Genomic DNA, 22,294 nt, shown 5'->3' with positions numbered 1-22,294 from the left:
ATAGGGTTAGCAACATGTGATACAAATCACAATCAACACAATCAATGCTAACCCTATCAGTCAGTCATGTGATACAAATATAGGGTTAGCATTGATTGTGATTTGTATCACATGATGATTAGTGTTCTCTATTTAGACAGAACATTTTTGATGTCTTACAGTCATATATTTAATGGCTAAAATTCAATTAGTTTTGGGGTCATATAACTTGTTTTCCATTCCAATAACATTTAGTTAGTTAACCCTATAAACATGGGAGCATCAAAGTATGCATGTCACAACTTTTATTATTATAGATGTGTGTTAATGAGCTTGGTTCACATGACATTGGTGTCACTCTGAATTCTCATTTATAGATTTTTGTCTCTTCCCTTATAATGGCTGCAGATTGTACATCGATTAGAAACATATACTATAGGCACTGACAAGCCAGAATATAAAATTTTAACCTTCTTGCCGTACGGAGATAACCACTATATTTGTTCGACCCATAAACGTGCTCTTCTGTAACCATCTGTCTTTAGAAATGTCTATAATTCTCCCTGACATTGCTATAGCACATTTACTTTACACATTAGTCAGGAAAAAAGTTTGATATTGTAAAAACCAGATCAGTATTATGTTTTTATGAAGTATTTGTCTTATATCAGAGTGGTATTGCTGCCCAGTGTCCTTCCGAGAAGCCTGTCAAAAAGTAAGTTTGTTTAGGAACGTTTTTTTGTTTTTTTTTATTATTATTTTGTTTCTGTTCTTAAATTGGATAGTTGATAAAGGTCAGATGTTTATTTATGGTGTTATCGCAGCTTGAACTTAATTTCACCCAGAGAAATAAAACACAAGCAGTTAACGTATAGTGTATAGAAGTTGCCAATCTCAACATCGTTTCACTCAGAATAATAAAGCACAAGTTGTTAACGTATAATGCCAACATTAACAGAAACACAAAATCTGTACTAAGCTTTTTTGCATAATTGAAACTTAAATCTGTAATATTCTGGGAAAACTCTTAAAAAAATAAAACCATAAGTTTTAAATAATTTTATTCACTCATTGACTTAGCACAAAATATTTTGATTTATTGTTGTTACAAATGAATAATTGTAATATTAATTTAAGAAATTTTAGAATGAAATAGAATCGTTTCATTCAACCATCATTTCTTCCATTAAATCACTGTTTCTGACATCAGCCATCATTTCTTCCATTAAATCACTGTTTCTGACATCAGCCATCATTTCTTCCATTAAATCACTGTTTCTGACATCAGCCATCATTTCTTCCATTAAATCACTGTTTCTGACATCAGCCATCATTTCTTCCATTAAATCACTGTTTCTTATATTGGCCATAATTTCTTCCAGTAAATCACGATATCATGATATCAGCCATAATTTCTTCCAGTAAATCACGATATCATGATATCAGCCATAATTTCTTCCATTAAATCACTGTTTCTGATATTCACTACATGATTTTATTTTCCCACTTTTTCATATAGACTCTTGGTATATCCACCTCCACCCCAAACTGGTGGCATCACCATCACTAACGAGGATTTAGAGTGTCTCGCAGAAGGAGAGTTTCTAAATGACGTCATCTTAGATTTCTACCTGAAGTAAGGGAGAGCTGGTATTTTGTAGTGGAATTACAATGTTATATTTACTAAATTATAATTTTACTGTGTGGTAAAAAATACACTTAATCTGATGAAATCTTTTGTGTGAAAATCATCTCTCCAATAACTTGTATATTTTAGCCAAAATGAAAATCTAGTATTGCTTATTTTATTTATTTATTTTTTAGCACAGGCAGTCATGTTCCTCTTCTCTGTGTATCATCAGTTACATTTAAGTTGTGAACTTTTAACCTTAACTTAGTTTTAAATTAAAAGTGGTTGTGATAAAGCAAACTTCAGCATTTCTTGCACTGATGATGAATGATATAACAGGTACATGCATATCATACTAACTCGTGTGTGTGTGTGTTTAAAACTTTTAGTATTTTTCAAACATTCACTATTTTTAAGTACAACAATTATTTGGCTAGTTTTTCTACTTAAATGCTTTTTAACTTCCCTAATGTAGGTCATCCTTCAATATTAATAAGTGCTTAAAGGATTAACCCAGTTTTAAAAGGTTTAATCTGCATGCAAAGTTCTTGAACATTTTTACTAAACCAGTTTCTTAATTTGTGGTTGAATTGGTTTATAAATATAAATCTTATCCCTAATTGTGATGTAAATATTTCAAAGAATTTTGGTCAACTAGATTTTATTTGAATTCCACATTTTAAATTACTTTGTCAAAAAAGTTCTGGCACTTAGTGTATAATCTCTTTAAATTTTGACGTGCACAAAATTAGTCTTGGTTTAATGGAGTTATTTTTTTTTACTACTAGTAATCAGCCGACGTGTAAATGCAAGAAGCTCATTGGTTAATTCATTTCATAAATGAAAGTTTTAAATGAATTTTCCAATTAGAGGAGGGGGGAACACTATTCATCTCTTAACTTTTTCACAGATAGAAACTATTAACACAATAATTATTTGTTGTACCTGGTATACCAGTTACAGTTTATTGTCAAAAGTGATGTTTCATTCAAACTCTAATATTTACTTGCATGAAACGTCACAGAGAGATTTCTAACTTTAGGCTTTTAATAGAGATTATGTAAGACCAGTGTTAGCTTATGCCAACTTCTTTTTTCCTAGGTACATAATTATGGAGAAACTTTCGGAGGAAGATCGCCAAAGAACTCACATATTTAGCTCTTTCTTCTATCCGCGTCTCACTGCTAATCCAGGCAGCAAGCCACTTTCAGAGGAGGAGGCCAGCATGACGTACGTTTTATCATTTAGTTTATCATGACCATCCTTTATAATGACCTAAAATTCCTTCAGTTGAAAAAACAAAACCTTAACAATCGGAGAGTCCACTGTATAGAAGTCCTTTTCTCCTTGGTTATGGATTTGTTAGTTTTGGTTAATGAATTTTATGGAAGAAAAGTTATTATTTGGAATTCTTAAACATTCAATATTAAAACCTGAAAGTCTGTGCCCCCTTGATTATCTTATGATTATGTTAAACCCTTTTGCAATTGACTGGTCTAACTGCGCGTGTCATGGTCTTTTACCGAGTTATTTTCAAAATTTTATTAAGTAACTTCGTTATCTCTGTATACCAATGAAATTGGTATCAAATTGTAGTTTATATTCCAAATTTTAATATTATGTATGTTTTAATTTCTTAATTCAAAAGAATATATAGAAAAAGAGCTAAATATTGATTTGTGTGTGTCACATAGCACCTCATCATGTCTTGTTGCTCAGTTTATATTTTTTTACATCTATAGTTGGTTAACAAATTAGAAACTTAGATTTTAGATACTGGCAATTTAGAACCTCCTACCACTTTGATTTGCTGAGATATCAATGTTTCTAGCAAATCAACTAGAGTGGCTCCATCTCCATTCATTTGAATCCTCTTGACTAGTCCCACCTACTTTTCTTAAGTGCATGTTTATAACCAATAGAAAGGACAAATTGGGCTTCACATTATTTTGACAGTTGTTTGTAAAGAGCTTGGAGGAGAAAATGATAATTTTGAGACTGTTGAAGTGTGATGACCAAGCTTCTCGTTCTGAACAAAGATTTTTTTTCACAAACATATACTATATTTATAAACCCGAATAGGTTACAGATGTTTTACGTGTACTAGTAGAGTAATTTAATTTTTTTTTCTTTCTAAAATGTATACTTGAAGCCTACAAAAATTGCATTTCTTCACCTTCAACTCGAAAGAATAAGCAAGGCTTAGCACTAAAGGCATACAAGGACAAAATATTTTCCTATTAATGTAACTTTGTGTAAGTACTAGAATTTGTTGTTTTTTAATGTTCATTTTATTTATTGTTCTATGTTTTAAGAAAAATAACTAAGATTTAAGCATTTACGAGTAAATATAAATGGTAGCTGAAATATCAGCGTAAATTGCAAAATATTCGTATTACAGTTAGATTTGTACTTTGTAGGCCTATGTTCACTAAGAGTGAACTAACTGCGAATACTTGGGAAGGGAAAGTAGATTCTAAAGCAAAACAAGAACATGACTTGTGAACCAGATCATGAATTTCTATTGGTCTATTCATAACAACCTAAACACACGATGGACATTTGCATCTTTCATCACGTAGTAACAAAATAGTGGCCAGAGGTGTTCAAGGATAAAACTATCCTCCTTTGCCCCAATCGTTTTGTGTGAGTGTGCCAAACGAGTCTAATCCAAGACCTCGCATGTTACTTGATGTTTTCATAAATGTTTTTGATTTTATCACACCATAAAGTTCTCATTGAAAATGCTGTGGTAAACCTAAGTCCATTTGCTTACTTGCACTCAAGAATCTCGTATTATATTGTCGTGTAAATAGTCTAATGACACAAGTGGTGATTTATTGCATTACTTCTACTTCAGTCGCTAATGGTAAAATAAATATAGATTTGAAAATTTTTAGAAGTCAAAACCATCAAGACGCGTACTTCGAAAATTCATGATCAATAACAGAAATAACTGGAGAGAGCTACTCATTTTATTTTACATTTTACAATTACATTAGGGTTAAGGTTATAACAAATAAAATATATGATTAGGGTTAAGGCTATAACTGATAAAATGTAACATTTTACTGAAAAAAAAACAAATTTTATATTTATTCAGGAAGTTTGAGATTACACAAATTAAATCTGAGAATTTGGGACAGATAATAGTTTTTTTAATCAGAACATGAAAATCACTTGGCACTCGGACTAGTAAAGAGACAGGCTCGATTTATTCACAAATAAATCTTTGGTAAAAATATACTTCATTAAGAAATTGATTTTTGGGTACAAAATGTAATGTTTCCCAAAAGGCTACTAAATTTTGTGAATATACACATGATGCATTAAAGTTATAGTACAAATAGTTAACGTATGGAAACGTTTATACGGACTCGGTATCTTATACCTAGCCCAATGTGAAAGGGTTAATCAGAAACCAGTATTGGGGGTTTAAGTATGGAGTCTTTATTTTTCATCTTTTTTTTTCAGTTTAAACGTGTTTAACAGTATATTAAGTTAAGAGAGATTCGATGAAATCAAAGTTTTGCTCACATTTAGATACGTAGCTCACTATGATTAGAAGTTATTACTATTATGTCAAATTCTTCATACTCTGAGTAACATTTGTTACGTAGCGTTCAAGAGAGACGTCATAACAGAGTTAAAAAATGGACTCGTCATGTGGATATCTTCCAAAAGGAGTTCATCATCGTACCCATCAACCAGAATCATCACTGGTTTCTTGCTATCATCTGCTTCTCAGGCCTGGTGAAAGACAAGGTTGTCAGTTCTGCTAAATCTACTGGTGAGACAGAACCTAGTCCTGCTTCTAGTCCTGGTACGGAACAGCAAGCTAATTCCAGTATGACAATACAGGAAGAAGGTAAAATCATGTGGACATTTTTAACAAATAACTTAACTCCATAAAACATCACGTGAAACAAAACTCGTCTCTCTTACACATGCCACACAATACAAATATCTGCACGACAGCATAACACTCAGACTTTATTGATTTATGCAAATTTAATGTTGATTTAACTTGTGATTCAAATATTGTTTATTGTAAAGTGATTTTTTAAACGTTTTACAACAGACTCAGTTTTGAAGTACAGGGAGGCTCGAGACTTACTTGTGTGTACTTTTGTATGTACGTTCAACAGAACCCATTGGGGTAACTTCCGGCTCAGATCCAAAAGAGGGTCAGTTAGAGATGGAGGAACCAGAGTCTCCACTTCCAGCCAAAAAAGCATCGCCTAACTTGTCCACTGAAGAACAAGAAGATCCCATTCCAAAATCTCAAAGTCCATCTGAACATAAACAAGGACCAGCTAAATCTTCTAGTAATCCTGATCTCCCAAAGAAAGAGTAAACCTTTTTTTTTTTAAATTTTGTTTAGGACATTTAAATAATGCAGGAGTTGCAAACACATGTATCAGTGATGCTCGTGTGAAATGTCCTTGGTAGCATTAATGCATATTTGTGACAAAAACCTGTTTATACGTATTATCTGATAACAACAACTTTTTGTGGATATTATATTTGTTAAATAAGAATTATATGTTTCTCAAAGTGCAGAAAGTAGTTCAAAATTTATCGAAAATTCAAGATGTAAAACTTTTAATATCGGTCGTTCGTGTCAGGTTGCTCTTTTGAAACACTTGCATCTTATTTTTTTTTTATCATCTTTTGATAGTGATGGTAATGATGCATTTCTTTTCAGGCCATGTATTCTTGTGTTCGATTCTTTACTGGGACCAGCACGATGGAGGATAGTAGCCACGCTGAGAGAGTAAGAACTTTTTATATGTTGGTGGTTATTTTATTTTTATGTTCTTAATATAAGGTGCTTTCATAGTAAATTTAAAATTTTATTGTTCCTTTGCTTTAAGTTTTTCCTGAATGTCCTAAAAAAAGTTCTGGTTGTCTTGTTTTTTTTTTTATATCATTCATTTAAACTGGAAAAATGTTTTGTAGATTTTAAGAATAAGGCAGGAAAATATAGTATAGGGGACAAGCTGAGATACAGTTTTTGCTGTGCACCTAGGGGGCTAACGAAACCAAACATATTCTTTCAGCCATCGGGCATTTTAACGTGATGGTCAGTCCCACTTTTCATTGGTAAAAGAGTTGGTGGTGGGTGGTGTTGACTAGCTGCATTGTCTCTAGTCTATCACTTTTAAATTAGGGATGGCTAGCACAGCTAGACCTCGAGTAGTTTTGCATGAAATTCAACAAAACATCCAATATGGAAGTAACGAGAAAGCGTAACTAAGTATCTGTTGTATTGATGAGGTGTTATGTTAGTCAAAGATGATTGTGTTATTGGGACACAGAGAAAAACAAAACATTATTCTGTTATATACACAAGCAAGTTTTTAATCAGTGTTATGTGAACTGTTGTAAGTTAACAAGAGCTAAAAGTGATACCTGTTCTACAGATCTTATGCAATACGGTTAGAAACATTAGGTATACTTAATTCTATGGACTTCATTTAAAAGACTTAAGAATGCAAGTGAAATTGATACATAAGGAATCAAACTTAATGAAGGTTGTGTTTAATATTGAATTTGATATTATAAAACTATGGATTTATTTTCTTGGTGAAATTTCGAGCAAACTCTTTTTTTTTTTTTCAAGCCAGAAATAAGCCTCTTGGTTAAAGACGGGCTTGAAAAAAAGTATGTTTGATTGAAATGTCGCCAAGAAAACAAAACACAGCTATAGTTTGTTAAGGCGATTTATCTTCAAAAGTCTAATTTCCTTATTTTTTACCATTTATTTTTATTAATCATAAAACTATTAGGTACTTAGCCTGTGAATGGAAGGCAAAGAAAGGAGCGACAAAAGTTTTTGATCGAGACACGATGCGGGGATACACTCCCAGGGTGCCACAGCAAACCAACTTTAGCGACTGTGGTCTCTATGTATTGCAGTATACAGAAAGTTTCTTTGAGGTTTGTGATGCACAGATGTATGTGAGGATATTTTATATGATGCACAGATGTATGTGAGGATATATACATCTGTGCATCATACAAGATATCCTCACATACATCTGTGCATCGTATAAAATATCCTCACGTGCATCTGTGCATCAATACACCTGTGCATCGTATAAAATATCCTCACATACATCTGTGCATCATATAAGATATCCTCACATACATCTGTGCATCATATAAGATATCCTCACGTGAGGATATTTTATACGATGCACAGATGCACGTGAGGATATTTTATACGATGCACAGATGTGAGGATATTTTATATGATGCACAGATGCACGTGAGGATATTTTATACGATGCACAGATGTATGTGAGGATATTTTATATATATATATTTACTGTCAGCATTGTTACTAAATTAGTCACTTCAGCATTTTGTATCCTGTAGTTGAAATTCCTGAATTTTTCAGTATATAAATCATATAACCATTGCACAGAATAAAACTCACTATTTAATTTTGGCATTTTTTTTCCATGTATGCCAGGCATGTCTTGACATACCATGCAATATATGAAGTAGTGTAACAACAATTTTAAATAGTATATAACATGAAGTGTACACATAGCATTTCACTGAAGTTAACTTAGCATTATCAAGTGTAACAAAGGGGAAAAAAAAAACATTTGAATTTAAGTCTACTCATGAGGGGTTATCCAGTAACCTAGTAGGTTCTTGTCTTTAAATATTGATGTGAAACGTTTGAATTATACCCGTCTTGTATAGAAATAGGGGTGTACCTGGGTGCTTGTTAATGGTAGGCTCGAGATACCTTCTTACAATAGCGTCTGTGAGTTTTCTAATGTATTATAATTTTCATGGTTTAAAACTGGCCGTTTCAATAAGGGTAAATTTGTTACACATAATCAAATGTTTATTGAGTCCTGGTTTCTTTAATATATTTAACATTACATAACTTACATTCTGTTTGATGTATTACTTTATTTGTGGCTGTATTTTATTTTAGATTTAATAAGATCAAACTACCCTTTTAAGTTTTGTTCTCAAAGTAAATGTCTCCTTTTGAAAGTTGATTGGGTTGGAACCATTTTTGCTAAATTGTGAACTTTTTGGAGTTTGATTTTCTGGAAAATAAAATTGTTAAAATATTTTATGTTGCCATATTTTCACGTCAATAAATATAAGAAACAAACATCTTTTAATATTGATCAGAAATTTTAATATTTGTATGTTGTAGAAAAATTGACAAGATGACAAGTATGTGTATTCCAATATGTTTTGTTTTTTTTCTTCTTTAAATACAGAATCCTTTACCGTGGTTTGGTAGGCCTATGCCTTGTCTTGATGACTGGTTTCATGAGGAAAAAGTAATGGGGAAAAGAGCCGAGCTTAAGGACCTTATTTTACAGATCCATAAACAACAAGCCTCACAACAACTGCTAACTACTCCAAAATCCCACCAGAGGGCACAACCCTTACTACAGGGTACTTGTCCAGGTCAAGACTCTGTTTCCAAAAATAATAATCCTTCTTCCACAACTTCATCCCCACTCGTGGTGTCCCTTTCATTATCGGAAGCTTGTAACAGTTGAAGTTTTCAAGGATCAATTAGTTCCGTGTTACCGTGTCTAACACTCTAAGACATAATAACCATGTGCAGCAATTTTGTAAGTATTCCAAAAAAAAAAGAAAAGAGGATTGAGTGATTGAGTCGGGAAGAAATCCTGAAAGAGTCGAGATAACTTTGGAAACCAAATCAGCAACAATCATTGTGCTTTACCTTGTAGACTTAAAAGTTGCTAGCTAAACGTTTCATCCACGACAAAATGCAATTGAAAGAACAATTACATGTAGAGTTTTTAAGTCTTACTTCACTGTTGGAGTTTTTTTCTCGGCATTCACTGTTAAAGCAGAACTAAACAATGATGAAACTTTTTTTTTTTTCCCACAGTGATATTACTATGGTATTCAAAAAAAGTCAGTAACTGTTTTGTATTAACAGTGGGTTATTCACAGCCAGTGCAGAATGTGTAATATAAAGCTCTTTGTTTATTGTTTTGTTTTTTAATCTTCTTTCCAGAAAGTATACTTTGGTGTGTGTGTAATATGCACATGTAAATAAATGAGGATGTACACTTCGAGTGTGGACTACAATACATTTCGTAATAATTATGGTAATAGCTGGTACGAGGGCCTTTAAAAATAAAAACTTGAAGTATTGGTTCGCTGAAGGTAGACTAGCTCAGGAGTTTGATAGCACTGCATTATTTTGCAGATATAAATCGTATCCTCGTGATTGTGTGGGTGCCGTGTATTCATCAGTACTGATCTTTCTTGTTTTTTTTTTATATATTGTGATTCAAATGATCATTTTGAAGTCATTTGAGTAATAATCTACGTGGATCAGTTTTGAGCAGGTATTTTTTTTTTCTTGGTAACGTTAAAAGAACTATTACAGTAGGTTAAGTTATGAATTGAGGAAATAAGGACATTTACTACTTTCCACTTCATTTTTTTTTTTTAAAAAACGAAGTTATAAATTGTATACCAGCCATTGTGTGGTTGCCTACAAAAAACATCATATTAGCCTGAGAATTTATATGTTATGTAGTTTTACTTCTACACACCAAATAAAAGGACGAATTATCTTCCAGTTTTAATGTTCTGGTTTTGTTTTTAAATTCTCTAATTTTCATTTAGTAACCTAATAAAATTTTCTTAAGTGTATAATTTCTTGTGAAGAATTCTTTTTTGCTAAAACAAAAATATTAATTACTAATTATATCACGGTAAAATTAACGTGTTCACTAAATTTACATATGAAAAATAAACTGTTTTACAATAACTACTTTCACTGTGTTTAATTATACACGGGAAGATTTATTTAAAAGGATTTTGTGTGTGTGCATCTTTTTTTTTTTTTCTCAAGTGTTGACTATTTTAAGAGTAGAAAAACCAATTAGTTTATGTAATAATATTAGTTTGTGTGTTTAATATGTAAGAAAATCAAAAACTTTTCCAGAATATTGTACAAATATTTCGGGTTGTTCGGCATTAACTGCTGAATATTTTGTGTTGGACTAAGATAATTATTAAATACTTTAATAATCAAGATGCTTTCGAGAGACTGGTCTTCATAGATGTTTGAAACTTGCTCCACTTTACCATTTTCAAATAGCAGAGGACTTTCTTGTAACACCAGTACCTATGATCAAACTAACGTTTACTGGAAACAAGTTAAATAATACTAATAATTCTTTTAACTACTGGAGCGATTTAAAAAAAACAACAACTAATTTTTCGTTATTTCAAGAAAGGAAACTGAAGCTGGTAATAAACCTGAATATTTATACTTATAGAAACCAGGTTTCAATACCCATGTTGGGCACGGCACAGATAGCCCATTGTGTAGCTTTGTGCTTAGTAACAAATAAATCAACAAGATATTTTTTGTTTAACAGTGAAAATAGTGGTTTCCATTCAGACGTGTGATTCATTTATGATTTGAGTTTGATGTCTAATCATAACACCGAAAAAATTAAATATGCTTAACAACGATGCAACTTTCAACATATTTGAAAAAATGTACAATCAGTGCTTTTCTTGGAGAGGTTAATAAGTTTCGTTAAGTAGATGTTTCAGCAAATATTATAATGATTGGGATCAGGAGGAATTTAAAATTATCTTAAACATTCTGTGATAACGAAGTTAGATCAAAAAAAAATGTTATGTATTTTTTCTCATCTTCTGAAGTATTTTTATAGAAACAACTTCATGAACAGTGAAAAAAAACATTAAACCCAAAGTTTGAATTTGCAGGTTTTTTGTTGTTGTTTTTGTGGGAAGTTATTTGGCATAAATAATGAACTAAGGAAGTAAAAAGCTTGAAGAAATATTTAACTTGGGTAGAATACATAATACATGAATAATGAAAAGGCTACTTTTATTGATACTCGAGCATGTCAAGGTATTGAACTGGGGTCTTGAGTTTGAGCCACGATGCTATTAAAACTTGATTTGTGTCGTGCTGTGTCTTCATATAGTTTGATGTACCACTATATTGGTATTTTCCTTAAGGTTGCAAATTATCATGGATTTGTATTACACGTGCTTGTTGAAAAATATGCCAATTTCCTTATTAAACACACACACACACGTTAAACATCAATATTTCAAAATAAACCCGAAAAGCTTTGAAGCATCAAACCTGAGTGTAGCACGATTTAAAATTAGGCTTCGTAAAACCTACAGTTGTTCTGTGTGACAGAAATTACTTTGTTAAGCCACAAAAGTAGATTAATCATTTTGTCACATCTTGTGATATGGCTTGTTCTCGTTAGTCCCTGAATTCTCATCCCTCGAGTACAAGATTTTTGTTATAATGTAGCACCAAAATATGCCTGGAATGTTCGTTTCAGAACGTCAGCTTGTCTTTGAGCTTGTGACAACGTGAATGAATTTCTCTGTCGAAATCCAATTCCTTGGCTGTGATCTCTTCTAGCTTGTTGGCATTGCTGGGCATTTTTACTTCTTAACCAACTATAAAAAAAAAAAAAAGTACAATAAATATCATTATCTGAACAGATCAAATATACTTAATTGTTAAATCAATTAATAACTGAAGTAATAAATCATCAACCACAAACTGTTGAAGTGGCTGTGATGAGTTATTTTGATTTTACTAATTCATTTTTTTCAAAAAGTATGCTTCATAAGTCGTTTGGCATAAAATTACAAGGGGGGAATACCTGCGTGATTATACCTCGTATGTCCCCAGGTGGGATCAGAGTTTAAGTTTATGGACCAGGGTTCATTTCCCCATGGTGGACAGAGTGCAGATAGCCTGTTGCGTATCTTTACACTAAAACAGCAACCAACAATGCATACTTAATGTAACATAAACATAATGCGTATACAAAATTAATCTGGTCACAAATACACATACAAAATTATATAAGTGGAATTAATTTTGTAAACTGGCATTAAACAAAAAAGGAAAATGTCTCTAAATACAATATTACTATAGTTGGTGGTAAAAAACAAATCAAAATTGGCTTAGATTTAAACTTGATGTCTGCCCATACTCAAACCTTTTACTACATAGATTTAAACTTAACCTCCACCCATATTGATGATTTGGCATACACTGAACCTTAACTTTCCTTATTCAAACCTTTTACTACATAGATTTAAACTTAACCTCCACCCATATTGATGATTTGGCATAGATTGAACCATAACTTTCCTTATTCAAACCTTTTACTACATAGATTTAAACTTAACCTCCACCCATATTGATGATTTGGCATACATTGAACCTTAATTTTCCTTATTCAAACCTTTTACTACATAGATTTAAACTTAACCTCCATCCATATTGATGATTTGGCATAGATTGAACTTTAACTTTCCTGAAAAAATAGTGAAAAATTGTTTTCAGTTATATACAATGCAATACAAAGAAAACAGGCAACAATTTGTTTAAGTAGTAGTAAACAATCTTAAGGGTTGTCATGTGGAGGCCAGGAAGTTGCAAGTTCCCAGTGTTCTTCTGGTTATATACTGACCTATTGATGCCCCCTATCTTTTCCTATTTACGCTATATGGTACTTTGTTTTTCAGTGGTCCGATGGATGTTGATGAAGACCTTCCAAAATGCAGCTTCTCCTTACTATAGCAAATAAGGTCAAAATCCTGCCAGTAGAATTGTGTTGGATTTTATACGTGAACTGGTCAACTTCCTTTTTTTCACAATATACACCCAGATGATGGTCCTCCCAATTATCTCTGGCAACCAATCTAGATTTTATGCACTACTGCCTACAAGTCAGTTGCAAATATTATGTTAGTGGCACTTTCCTTTTTGCATTTCATTGCTCTCAGCAATCCAGAGAATAGCTTGCTTTATGGCTGTCGGGTCCATCCTTGTGCTGCGTGTGGAAAGCTTAAATGCTCTACCAGCCTTACGCAGAATGTTGTTGCTCTATGAGATAATGAATGTCAACCTGCTTTCACTATCTTTGGTGTAGGAACCATCTGTTGATATAACGACAGATGACTGTCTACCATGATCTTTAAACTGATGCTGAAAGGTCTTTTCTGCTTCACTTTGTGCTCAGTCTCTATATTTACCGTCTAAGCTGATTTGCACAAATCTCAGAAGTGCCAGATGTTTATCTAGCATGAGGAGCCATCAGAGATCTGGAGGTAACCAGTTACCTCAGTTTGGCTGTGTAACATGTCTCAACTGAAAAGGGCAGTGGCTCAATGATGGAATGCATAATTTTTACACAAGGTCCTAGTGAACACATTTATTTGTTAATGATGTTGGTGCTCTGCAATACTGCTGAGACTTGTGAAATGTAATAGAGCTTTGCTGGGGGTGGCTGAAGTACATCAACAGTCGTAAATAGGTGTTTTTCGTTCTTATCTAGCTGCATATCACCCACACTGATCATTTGTAGTGCGAGCACTTCAGTGTTCATTCCATAGGGATAACAGTGCCTACAAATGATAGTGTTAAGTGTGCAGAACACGGTGTGGATTTGGCAAGATTTACGACCATTTGTGTATCATTGCACAATTTGCTCACACTGCTAAAGGAAAGTTGCATCTTGCTTTCAAGTTCAGCTTTGCTAGGACATCATTTGTATACCATGATTCCATCAGCAAAGGTTAGCACATGTCATCTGGTTGGACTATCAAGGCAGGCTAAATCCATAATGTACATGTTGAAGACAACTGGTGAGAGTAGTGATCATTGAGGCAGACCAATATTGATAGTGATTCAGTTTGATTGCCAGCTTCCATGCTTCATGATGTATCTTCTGGTAGTGGATGCTTATACACTGTTTCGACAGCGGAAGCATGCGCGCTGGAGTTTCTAGAAGGATCATGACTTTTCCTGGCAACTCTAGTCTGTTCCAGGCGCCCTCTTTTTTAGTATATAAGCCCGGCAAATAAAGCGGAGATATAATTGCAAATAGATACAGAGACAGATAATTGAGTCAAGGGAGCGGTAGTGACGGTATTATAAAGTGTGTGTTTTGTTATCGAGATTGCAAACGTATTGATTGTGGAAATTCTGTGTATTTCAAAGTTGTATCAAGAAATAATAAATTACTTTTAATTAAGAAAGGACTTCTATCGCTGAAGTTTCTCGGAGAGATTTTCTACAGGAAATTAACAAACAAGCAGATACGTAACAATATATATTGAAATAGTGCCTATCCTGAGAATTTTGCGACCAAGGATGGGCAGGTACACTCTATTGTAGACATCTTCCAGATATAGTCGCTGCCAAAGTGTTCTGAACAGCTTCAAAACCTTTCCATATATCAGAAGCACTTATACAGGTATGTTTTCCACTGCAATGATGATTCAATGTCCTTTAAGATGAGAAAGATCCTTCACAGATTTTATTAAGGATTAGATAAAGGCAACCAAGTTAGGCATCCCTAGGTAGAAGCAAGGACGCAGCCTCCAGATGTTTTTAAACATAAACACGGTAATGTTGCTAGAGAATGTAAATACAAAAACAAAATTAGATCTCCAACGGCATCACCTGCGACAAAACCCGAAATATCCAACTGAGAAACATTCATTGACAGTATAAACCAGCACACGAAATAAGGTCAAGTACCGCTTATGGAGGCGTCGCTAGGTGCTTAAAAGATTCGGGGCTCGGGCACATACCCCCCCCCACCCCAAGAATAATATCCATCGTGATTTTCTTATTCCGATTTTTCAAAACACCGACTGGGGATTCAGATAGAATGGGGACACAAGCCCTGTGTGCCAGTGCCTAACAACGCCTCTAAGCGCTTATGCCTAAATAATTTTGTTTTCCTTTTCCAAGTACCACGTCCCCCCCCCACCCCAACACACACAGTGGCACCGCAGTGTGTTTGCGGATTTACAACGCTAGAAACCGGGTTTCGATACCCGTGGTGGGCAGAGCACAAATCGCCTTTTGTGTAGCTTTGTGCTTAACTACACACAAACAAACCAAGTACCACAACGCCACATAGCTCTTTTCAATAGTTTTTAAAGAACTCTTTAAAAAAGCACATATTTCTCATTAATCAATTGAAATAAATATATTTGCATTACATAAAGTATCTTCTACCGTTGTTCACTGCTACTTCTTTTTTCCCACTTAGTTTAGATTTACGCCAACTTTGGTGAAATGGATATGATATTCTTAGGTATGTAATCATTATCACAGCTGATCACACTTCTCATTCAAAAGTTTGAACCTAACCTTGTATTTTCCAAAAAACAATTACATAATATAAACAGGTCCAGGATCGTTTTCAAGCAATTTGCCTCATTTGTGGTTAGGGCTTTCGACTCACAATTTGCGGGTCGCGGGATCGAATCCCTGTCACCGAACATGCTCGCCCTATCAGCCGTGGGGGCGTTATATGTAACGGTCAATCCCACTATTCGTTGGTCAAAGAGTAGCCCAAGATATGGCTGCTTTCCTTCTAGTCTACAACTGCTAAATTAGGGATGGCTAGCGCAGATAGCCCTCGTGTAGCTTTGTGCGAACTTCAAAACAAACAAATCCCGATAAAATTATTACACTTGTTTCATTATTCCACCCATAAAAACGGTGTTGTTGAAAGCAAAATAAAAAAGAAAAAAAGGCAGATTGAAATTAGCAAAACATGACAGTAATGTTGTAAATGTGCCATTGTATCAAATATATATTCTGCTTTTCAGATTATAAGGCTATTAAATCGAGTCCAGTGGACTAACACTTAAAAGTTTGATTTTAATCTGCTTGTAAAATATAACTAATCCAAATATCAAACTAAGAATTTTAACTGTTGAGCCCTTAAGCTAATTCAAGTCAAACTCTAAAAGTCTTTGAAATTTGAGACTTACTTTAGTCTCGCACTTAGATAAATAATATCAATACAATTTACAATTATCATTTATATTTAGTAATAAGGATTAACTTAGGAATTATTAGAAAATTATTAGTATTAGTTAGCTCTTACGCTCTGTAAGCTTTTTGTGCTTCTTCTTTGCTTCTCTTAGGCTTAGCTCCTGCAATTTCCTGCTCTTCGTAGAACTTTAACATATTTTCTCTAAGTTCTTCCTCGTCTTTTCTCACTAACCAGGCTCTAAAAGCTCCCTCTGCGTCTCTCCATTCTTTACGAGGCTAGAAGTAAAAATAAAATTACCATTATCACATATTTATTTTAACTTTGAAGACTGCAAGTAACTGGAGACTCAATCAGGAATTCTAGTACAGGGTTAAAACTGAAAATTTGGCCTGACTGAGTAAATGTTGTGGACGTTAATATAATTTTCAGAGTTCATAATGCTGCCATACATAGTTGTAATTGACATCTATTGGATTTTCATCACAAATATAGCAACGAGAAATGACAGTAATTTTTTTTACAAACAAAATATTTCTTCACATTTTTAATTATTTCTTGACTTCCATTTCTTTAAGGCTTCGGCCGATGGTACATTGATAAAAGTGTTTGTGCCCTAGAACCAACTAAAACCTAATAAATTTCTGGCTCTTGAAATATACCTATACTTGTAGGCTGCATTACAGTTCATAATTATCAGCCTGTTATCAATTAAGTTCACAAAACTAACTGGCGTATCTGAGTAAAAAAAAAATACAAGTGCTGTATTACCTCCACATCATAAGATATATAATTATATCATTTGTGTACTTTTGTATTTCAAATGTACAATAATTGTTTAATATTCTCAAATACAGCATATTAAACATGCTAATTTAATGCTATAAAATACTGTATCTATTAAGTTTAGTTTACAATCACATGTACTCATAGGCATAGGAACCAATATAATAGTAGTAGGACTATATTCACATGTTTATGTGGTGGGACACATGTAAAAAGTAAAAAGCTTATGTATCCATTTTTCAGTCCCATAAAGAAGTACAAGAGTGGGATTTCGACCCCACTACACCACTGGTTGTTGTGGTTACTAAACACTATTTTTCAGTCCCATAAAGAAGTACAAGAGTGGGATTTCGGCCCCACTACACCACTGGTTGTTGTGGTTACTAAACACTATTTTTCAGTCCCATAAAGAAGTACAATAGTGGGATTTCGGCCCCACTACACCACTGGTTGTTGTGGTTACTAAACACAGTATTTCAAGGGCCGAACGGGCCTGGTGCTTAGCGTGCCTAGACTATAAATACGATGGTTCATGGTTCACATCCCGTTGCCGCAAAAACGCGTTCCGCAAATTGGCGCCATGAGTATACTATAAGAATGGTGGTAAAATCTCAGACAAAAGTAGCAAAAAGTGTGTGTTGTTGACTAGCTACCTTGCCCCTAGTCTATCAATTTAAAATTAGGAACGACTATGCGCAGGTACCTTTGCAGTTTTGCGCGAAAATTCTAAAACAAACAATTAGTGTTTCTGAAATGTATTCGGCTGACTCGAGTAAAAGAACATAGCCCCCAGTGGCACAGCGGTATGTCTGCGGACTTTCAACGCTAGAATCCGGGTTTCGATACCCGTGGTGGGCAGAGCACAGATAGCCCATTGTGTAGCTTTGTGCTTAACTTCAAACAAAACAAAAACAAAAGAACATAAGTTTTAACGGGGCATATATTAGGCCGTAGATTAGCTGTTCATATCTGACAAATTTATAACGAAAACGTGATATTATTCATTTGAATGATGGATTGAGTGTTGTACTTTAATTATAAAAAAAAAATTATTATTTCATTCATTTATACAATTTTTGTGGTTGCGAGAATTGTTCTTAGTTGATCACGTTATGTTTGTTATATTTTTTAGCTGAATGAATTGCAACTAAATTGATTAATACAAATATATTATTTTTCACACACACACACACCTTTGTCCCTGAATGGCGTAGGCAGTTTCCCTGTTTATTTACTTCCTTTTGTTCAAGCCAGGCTTTGAAAGCACTGTCCGCTATATTACATTTATCTTTTTTTCTTTCGCCTTCTTCTTGCATCTTCTTCTTCTTTTCCTCCAATTTTTTCATTCTTTCATTGTGAAGCTTTTCACGTTCACGGTCAGGTAAACCGTATTGAGAACGCGCATTACCTCCATAATTCGGTAGTTTTCGTTGGAATTCTCCATTCGAGGGAACACTTTGTCCAATATTACGATCCCGGCCCCTCGCTGATTGTACAAATCTTTTCCCTCCCGATATGACTGATTTCGAGGTGGTTCTAGCTGACCCGGGTCTCTTCATATTTAAACCTTGACCTTTCCCTTTGTTTGCTGGCCAGTTGGTTTTATTTATTTCACTGCCCTTAACTACACGACAAACACCATCATTTTCTACTTTACTTACAGACTGCAACGTCCCAGCACTGAGGGTGCTACAATCAAACTGTACTGGGCCGTGTTCTGTACCAGAATTGTCTGAGTTTAATGCGCACGTTAAATTTCGATTGTCTACGGTATGAATTAGTAATAGTTGATTTTCGTTCTTCGTGTTAGCGCATTCTTTGTCGTCTAAGAGGAATCCTCGAGAACTTTCTTTACATAATTCATTTGCCTTGGAATTATCTTCAGTACTACCTGACTGCACAAAATGCCCTTTAGGAAGATCGTTGGCTTCTTTTTCATTTTCTCCGTGGATTTTATTTTGCTCTTCATTTTCGTCGGTACCAATAGCTCGAATCTCTTGGGTGTTTTCCAGTAAAAGATCTGATGATTCATCAGTATTTATTTCTTCTGGGGTCTGATAAGTAGATTGTTGTTGCCCATTTACGATATCACCTTCCTCTGGGTCTTTTTCTTCGTCTTCTGCTGATTTGCTGATGGAGTCTTCCTCAAAGTCAGGAGGATAATCTATATTAAGATAGTACTCGGCGTCATGTCCTCCCTCAAAACTGTCCGAAGAGTCAGAAGGTGAAGGAGATGGTGGTACTACTAAATCAACTATGTCTTCTTTAAATTTCACCAGAACTTCTCGGTCGCATTCAATAGGAGTAGGGTCCTCTTCAAAGTGGGCATTAATTTCTTGTAATTTTTGTTCAATATCATAGGGAATGTCTGCAAACGCTGAAACGATAAAACATCATGAGCAGATCCTTATTTACGAATATTATCTTAATTATTTGTAATCTTACTCTACTAATTCCAGTAATGTTTCCATATTTTTACTCGTAAGAGCTGGTAATGGGATAAATAAAACACTTTGGACAAATAAAACTCTTTCAGAAGAGAAAATTATATTTATATATTTTTCTAAAAATCTGAATAATTTTTATACAAATTGTAGGGCGCGTCACTGAGAAAATAAGAACGACGAATTTGTTTTAGATAAAGGCTTTTCCGTTAAATACATCATAAGCTGCATTTTGTAAAAATGAACAAGTGACTAAAGTGATTACTGACAGATTACTAATTATGTTGTGTGTTATATAACATTTATGGCAGTGTTTTAGTATAGCCAGTCAGACGACGAGATAACCAAAGTAAACACTTCCGGATCCGGAATGTTCTTGAGCCCGCGGAAAAACATGTTATCTAAAAAAAAAGGAGCGAATATTTTTGGTTATGTTACTCTAAGAATATTTTTTTTCTTAGTGGGTTATCTGCACTCTTTCCACTGGGGTGAATCGAACCCCTGATTTTTGCGTTTTAAAGCAGAAAATTACCGTTGACACACTAAGGGACACGATAATAACAACAAAATTGTCAAAATTTAGTAGATTTTCTTAACGTATTTTGTTTTACGAGATGTTTTCCAATAATAAATTATATATATATCACAACAAGGTCTTCAAAACAGTGTGACTGTTCTATGCTCCCACATTTCCCAGACCAGACCTAGTTGTGAATCTCTATTTTTGTACTTTTAAAAAAAAAAATTTTTTTATTTTTATTTTGAAGTCACTTACAGGTCCTGTTTGATCAAATAGACTGACTGATTTACTAGGATTTTAAATCACACATAATTAACTTATCTTGTCATGATTTTCAACAGATCCTATTTTGTCAATCAGGACTGGCTGATTTATTAGGGTAGAGGTGTCTATCAGTTCGTAAATAATAATATTTTAATATATACATCTTGATCATTTGTCCTTGAAAAGGTTTGTTTGCAATTAAACACAAAGCTACACAATGGGCTATCTGTGCTCTGCCCACCACGGGTATCGAAACTCCGTGTCTATCGTTTTAAGTCCGCAGATATATCGCTGTGCCACTGGGGGGGGGGGGGAGGCTTGAAAAGGAAGCTAATGATTTTCTAGAAGGACAGTTTGAAAACAAGAGACTCTTGCTTGTTTGTTTGTCGTTAAGCTCAAATTTACACAATGGTCTATCTGAGTTCTGCTCACCACGGGAATCGAAACCCGCTTTCTATCGTTTTAAATCCGCAGACATATCGCTGTGCCATTGGAGGGGGGGGGGGAGGACTCTTGAAAATGAATCTCTAGAAGGACAGTTTGAACAGTAAGATAATCTAGTTTGTTTACCTTGATCATTTGTCCTTGTACTCTGTCCACTGCAGGTATCGAAACTCGATTTTTAGCGTTATAATATCTCAAACTTACCGCTTAGCCACCAGGGGGTTAATCAGATTGTAGAGAAGTTAATTCAAAGGCGAACGAAACTTATAAAGAAAATACGAAATGGATGTGGTAGAAAGAAGGACTAATCCCCAGCTGGGTCAGCGATGAGTTTATGGACTTATATTAAAATTCGAAGTTGGATCCCCCCGAAGATGGCCCAGTGTTTGACTTTGAACTAGAAACAACAATGAAGGCCTAAAATTAAGCATTCCTTACTCATTCCGTATAAAGTGATTATTCCAATAAACCATACGATCCTCGTGGTGGATAGAGCACAGATAGCCCATTGTGTAGCTTTGTACTTAACTACAAACAAACATTAAACATATTATTCTTTGCATGATAATCGTTAGCCTAAATGGCCTCCTGGTGTCTTTAACAGGAGTATTCGCTCTCATAGTCTTTGCTTTTTTTATTCCATTGTATTGTTACAGTACAAAAACTAAAGCTTATAAAATGGAAAAAAATATGTATCAGTTTGACGTTACTATATCGTTCCTGTACGTGTCACTTACAGAAAGCTTTAAATTGTGTGTGCACAAATGCCACAAATCATGTGTGTTAAAAATGGTATGACGGTCCAATGGTATTCTTCCAATCTCTGATCATTATATTAATCTCGCAAATCGATCGTAATGCGATAGAGGGCACTAAATCCAGTGTAGTCCTGGGGTATATTCACTGATCTCTATATATCAGCGGGTATATAGAGATCAGTGGGTATATTATTTTATATTCTGCGTATAACGTTATTCAAGTGTACTGCCCTCTGCTGAGTAAAATGTGTAACTACACTAAACGTCCATTTTAGATGTGTATGGTGTTACACTTCTTAAGCTAATAGGTGATTTTTAATATCTAGTTAATGAACAAGACTTTTAAATAAATAAATATATATATATATTGTATAGACTTTATATTTACTGTCAACTTAAGTTGGAGTGACGTCACAGCGCATGGTCGGCAGTATTTTCTTATTACGTATAGGAGTCAAGCCCTCTTTTTCTTTATATTAGTGAGCATTATTATTATTCATAGATTTTAAATAAAGTAGATAATTAAATTAACTACAATTTGTTTTAAATAATTAGTTACAAGACATATTTATAATAATTTAATCAGGAAATTCAAAATAATATATATATTAATATATATA

The 22,294-nt window shown here is 34.0% G+C and overlaps 2 protein-coding genes across 6 annotated transcripts in view; one reads left to right on the top strand and one right to left on the bottom strand.

The window, feature by feature from the left end:
* Nucleotides 1-10,212, top strand: part of LOC106461258 (sentrin-specific protease 6-like) — a 64,518-nt gene extending 54,306 nt beyond the window's left edge. For all 3 annotated transcript variants that reach the window (XM_022388119.1, XM_013921065.2, XM_022388120.1), the window contains 8 exons: nt 651-694; nt 1,499-1,615; nt 2,711-2,839; nt 5,230-5,477; nt 5,758-5,962; nt 6,318-6,386; nt 7,402-7,552; nt 8,869-10,212. In XM_022388119.1, coding sequence (XP_022243827.1) covers nt 651-694; nt 1,499-1,615; nt 2,711-2,839; nt 5,230-5,477; nt 5,758-5,962; nt 6,318-6,386; nt 7,402-7,552; nt 8,869-9,156 — 1,251 coding nt within the window. In that variant the 3' untranslated portion in view covers nt 9,157-10,212. The remainder of the gene's footprint in view (nt 1-650; nt 695-1,498; nt 1,616-2,710; nt 2,840-5,229; nt 5,478-5,757; nt 5,963-6,317; nt 6,387-7,401; nt 7,553-8,868) is intronic.
* A 1,276-nt stretch (nt 10,213-11,488) lies between these two features.
* The window catches only part of LOC106461253 (coiled-coil domain-containing protein 181-like), a 20,918-nt gene continuing 10,112 nt past the window's right edge, over nt 11,489-22,294 (bottom strand). For all 3 annotated transcript variants that reach the window (XM_022388122.1, XM_013921061.2, XM_022388121.1), the window contains 3 exons: nt 18,438-19,621; nt 16,573-16,736; nt 11,489-12,103 (listed from right to left, as the gene is read on the bottom strand). In XM_022388122.1, the coding sequence (XP_022243830.1) occupies nt 11,941-12,103; nt 16,573-16,736; nt 18,438-19,621 (1,511 nt within the window). In that variant the 3' untranslated portion in view covers nt 11,489-11,940. The remainder of the gene's footprint in view (nt 12,104-16,572; nt 16,737-18,437; nt 19,622-22,294) is intronic.

This window comes from Limulus polyphemus, unplaced genomic scaffold, assembly GCF_000517525.1.
Source record: "Limulus polyphemus unplaced genomic scaffold, Limulus_polyphemus-2.1.2 Scaffold922, whole genome shotgun sequence".
Taxonomy (NCBI): Eukaryota; Metazoa; Arthropoda; class Merostomata; order Xiphosura; family Limulidae; genus Limulus; species Limulus polyphemus.
This window is presented reverse-complemented; position numbering and strand designations above follow the sequence as displayed.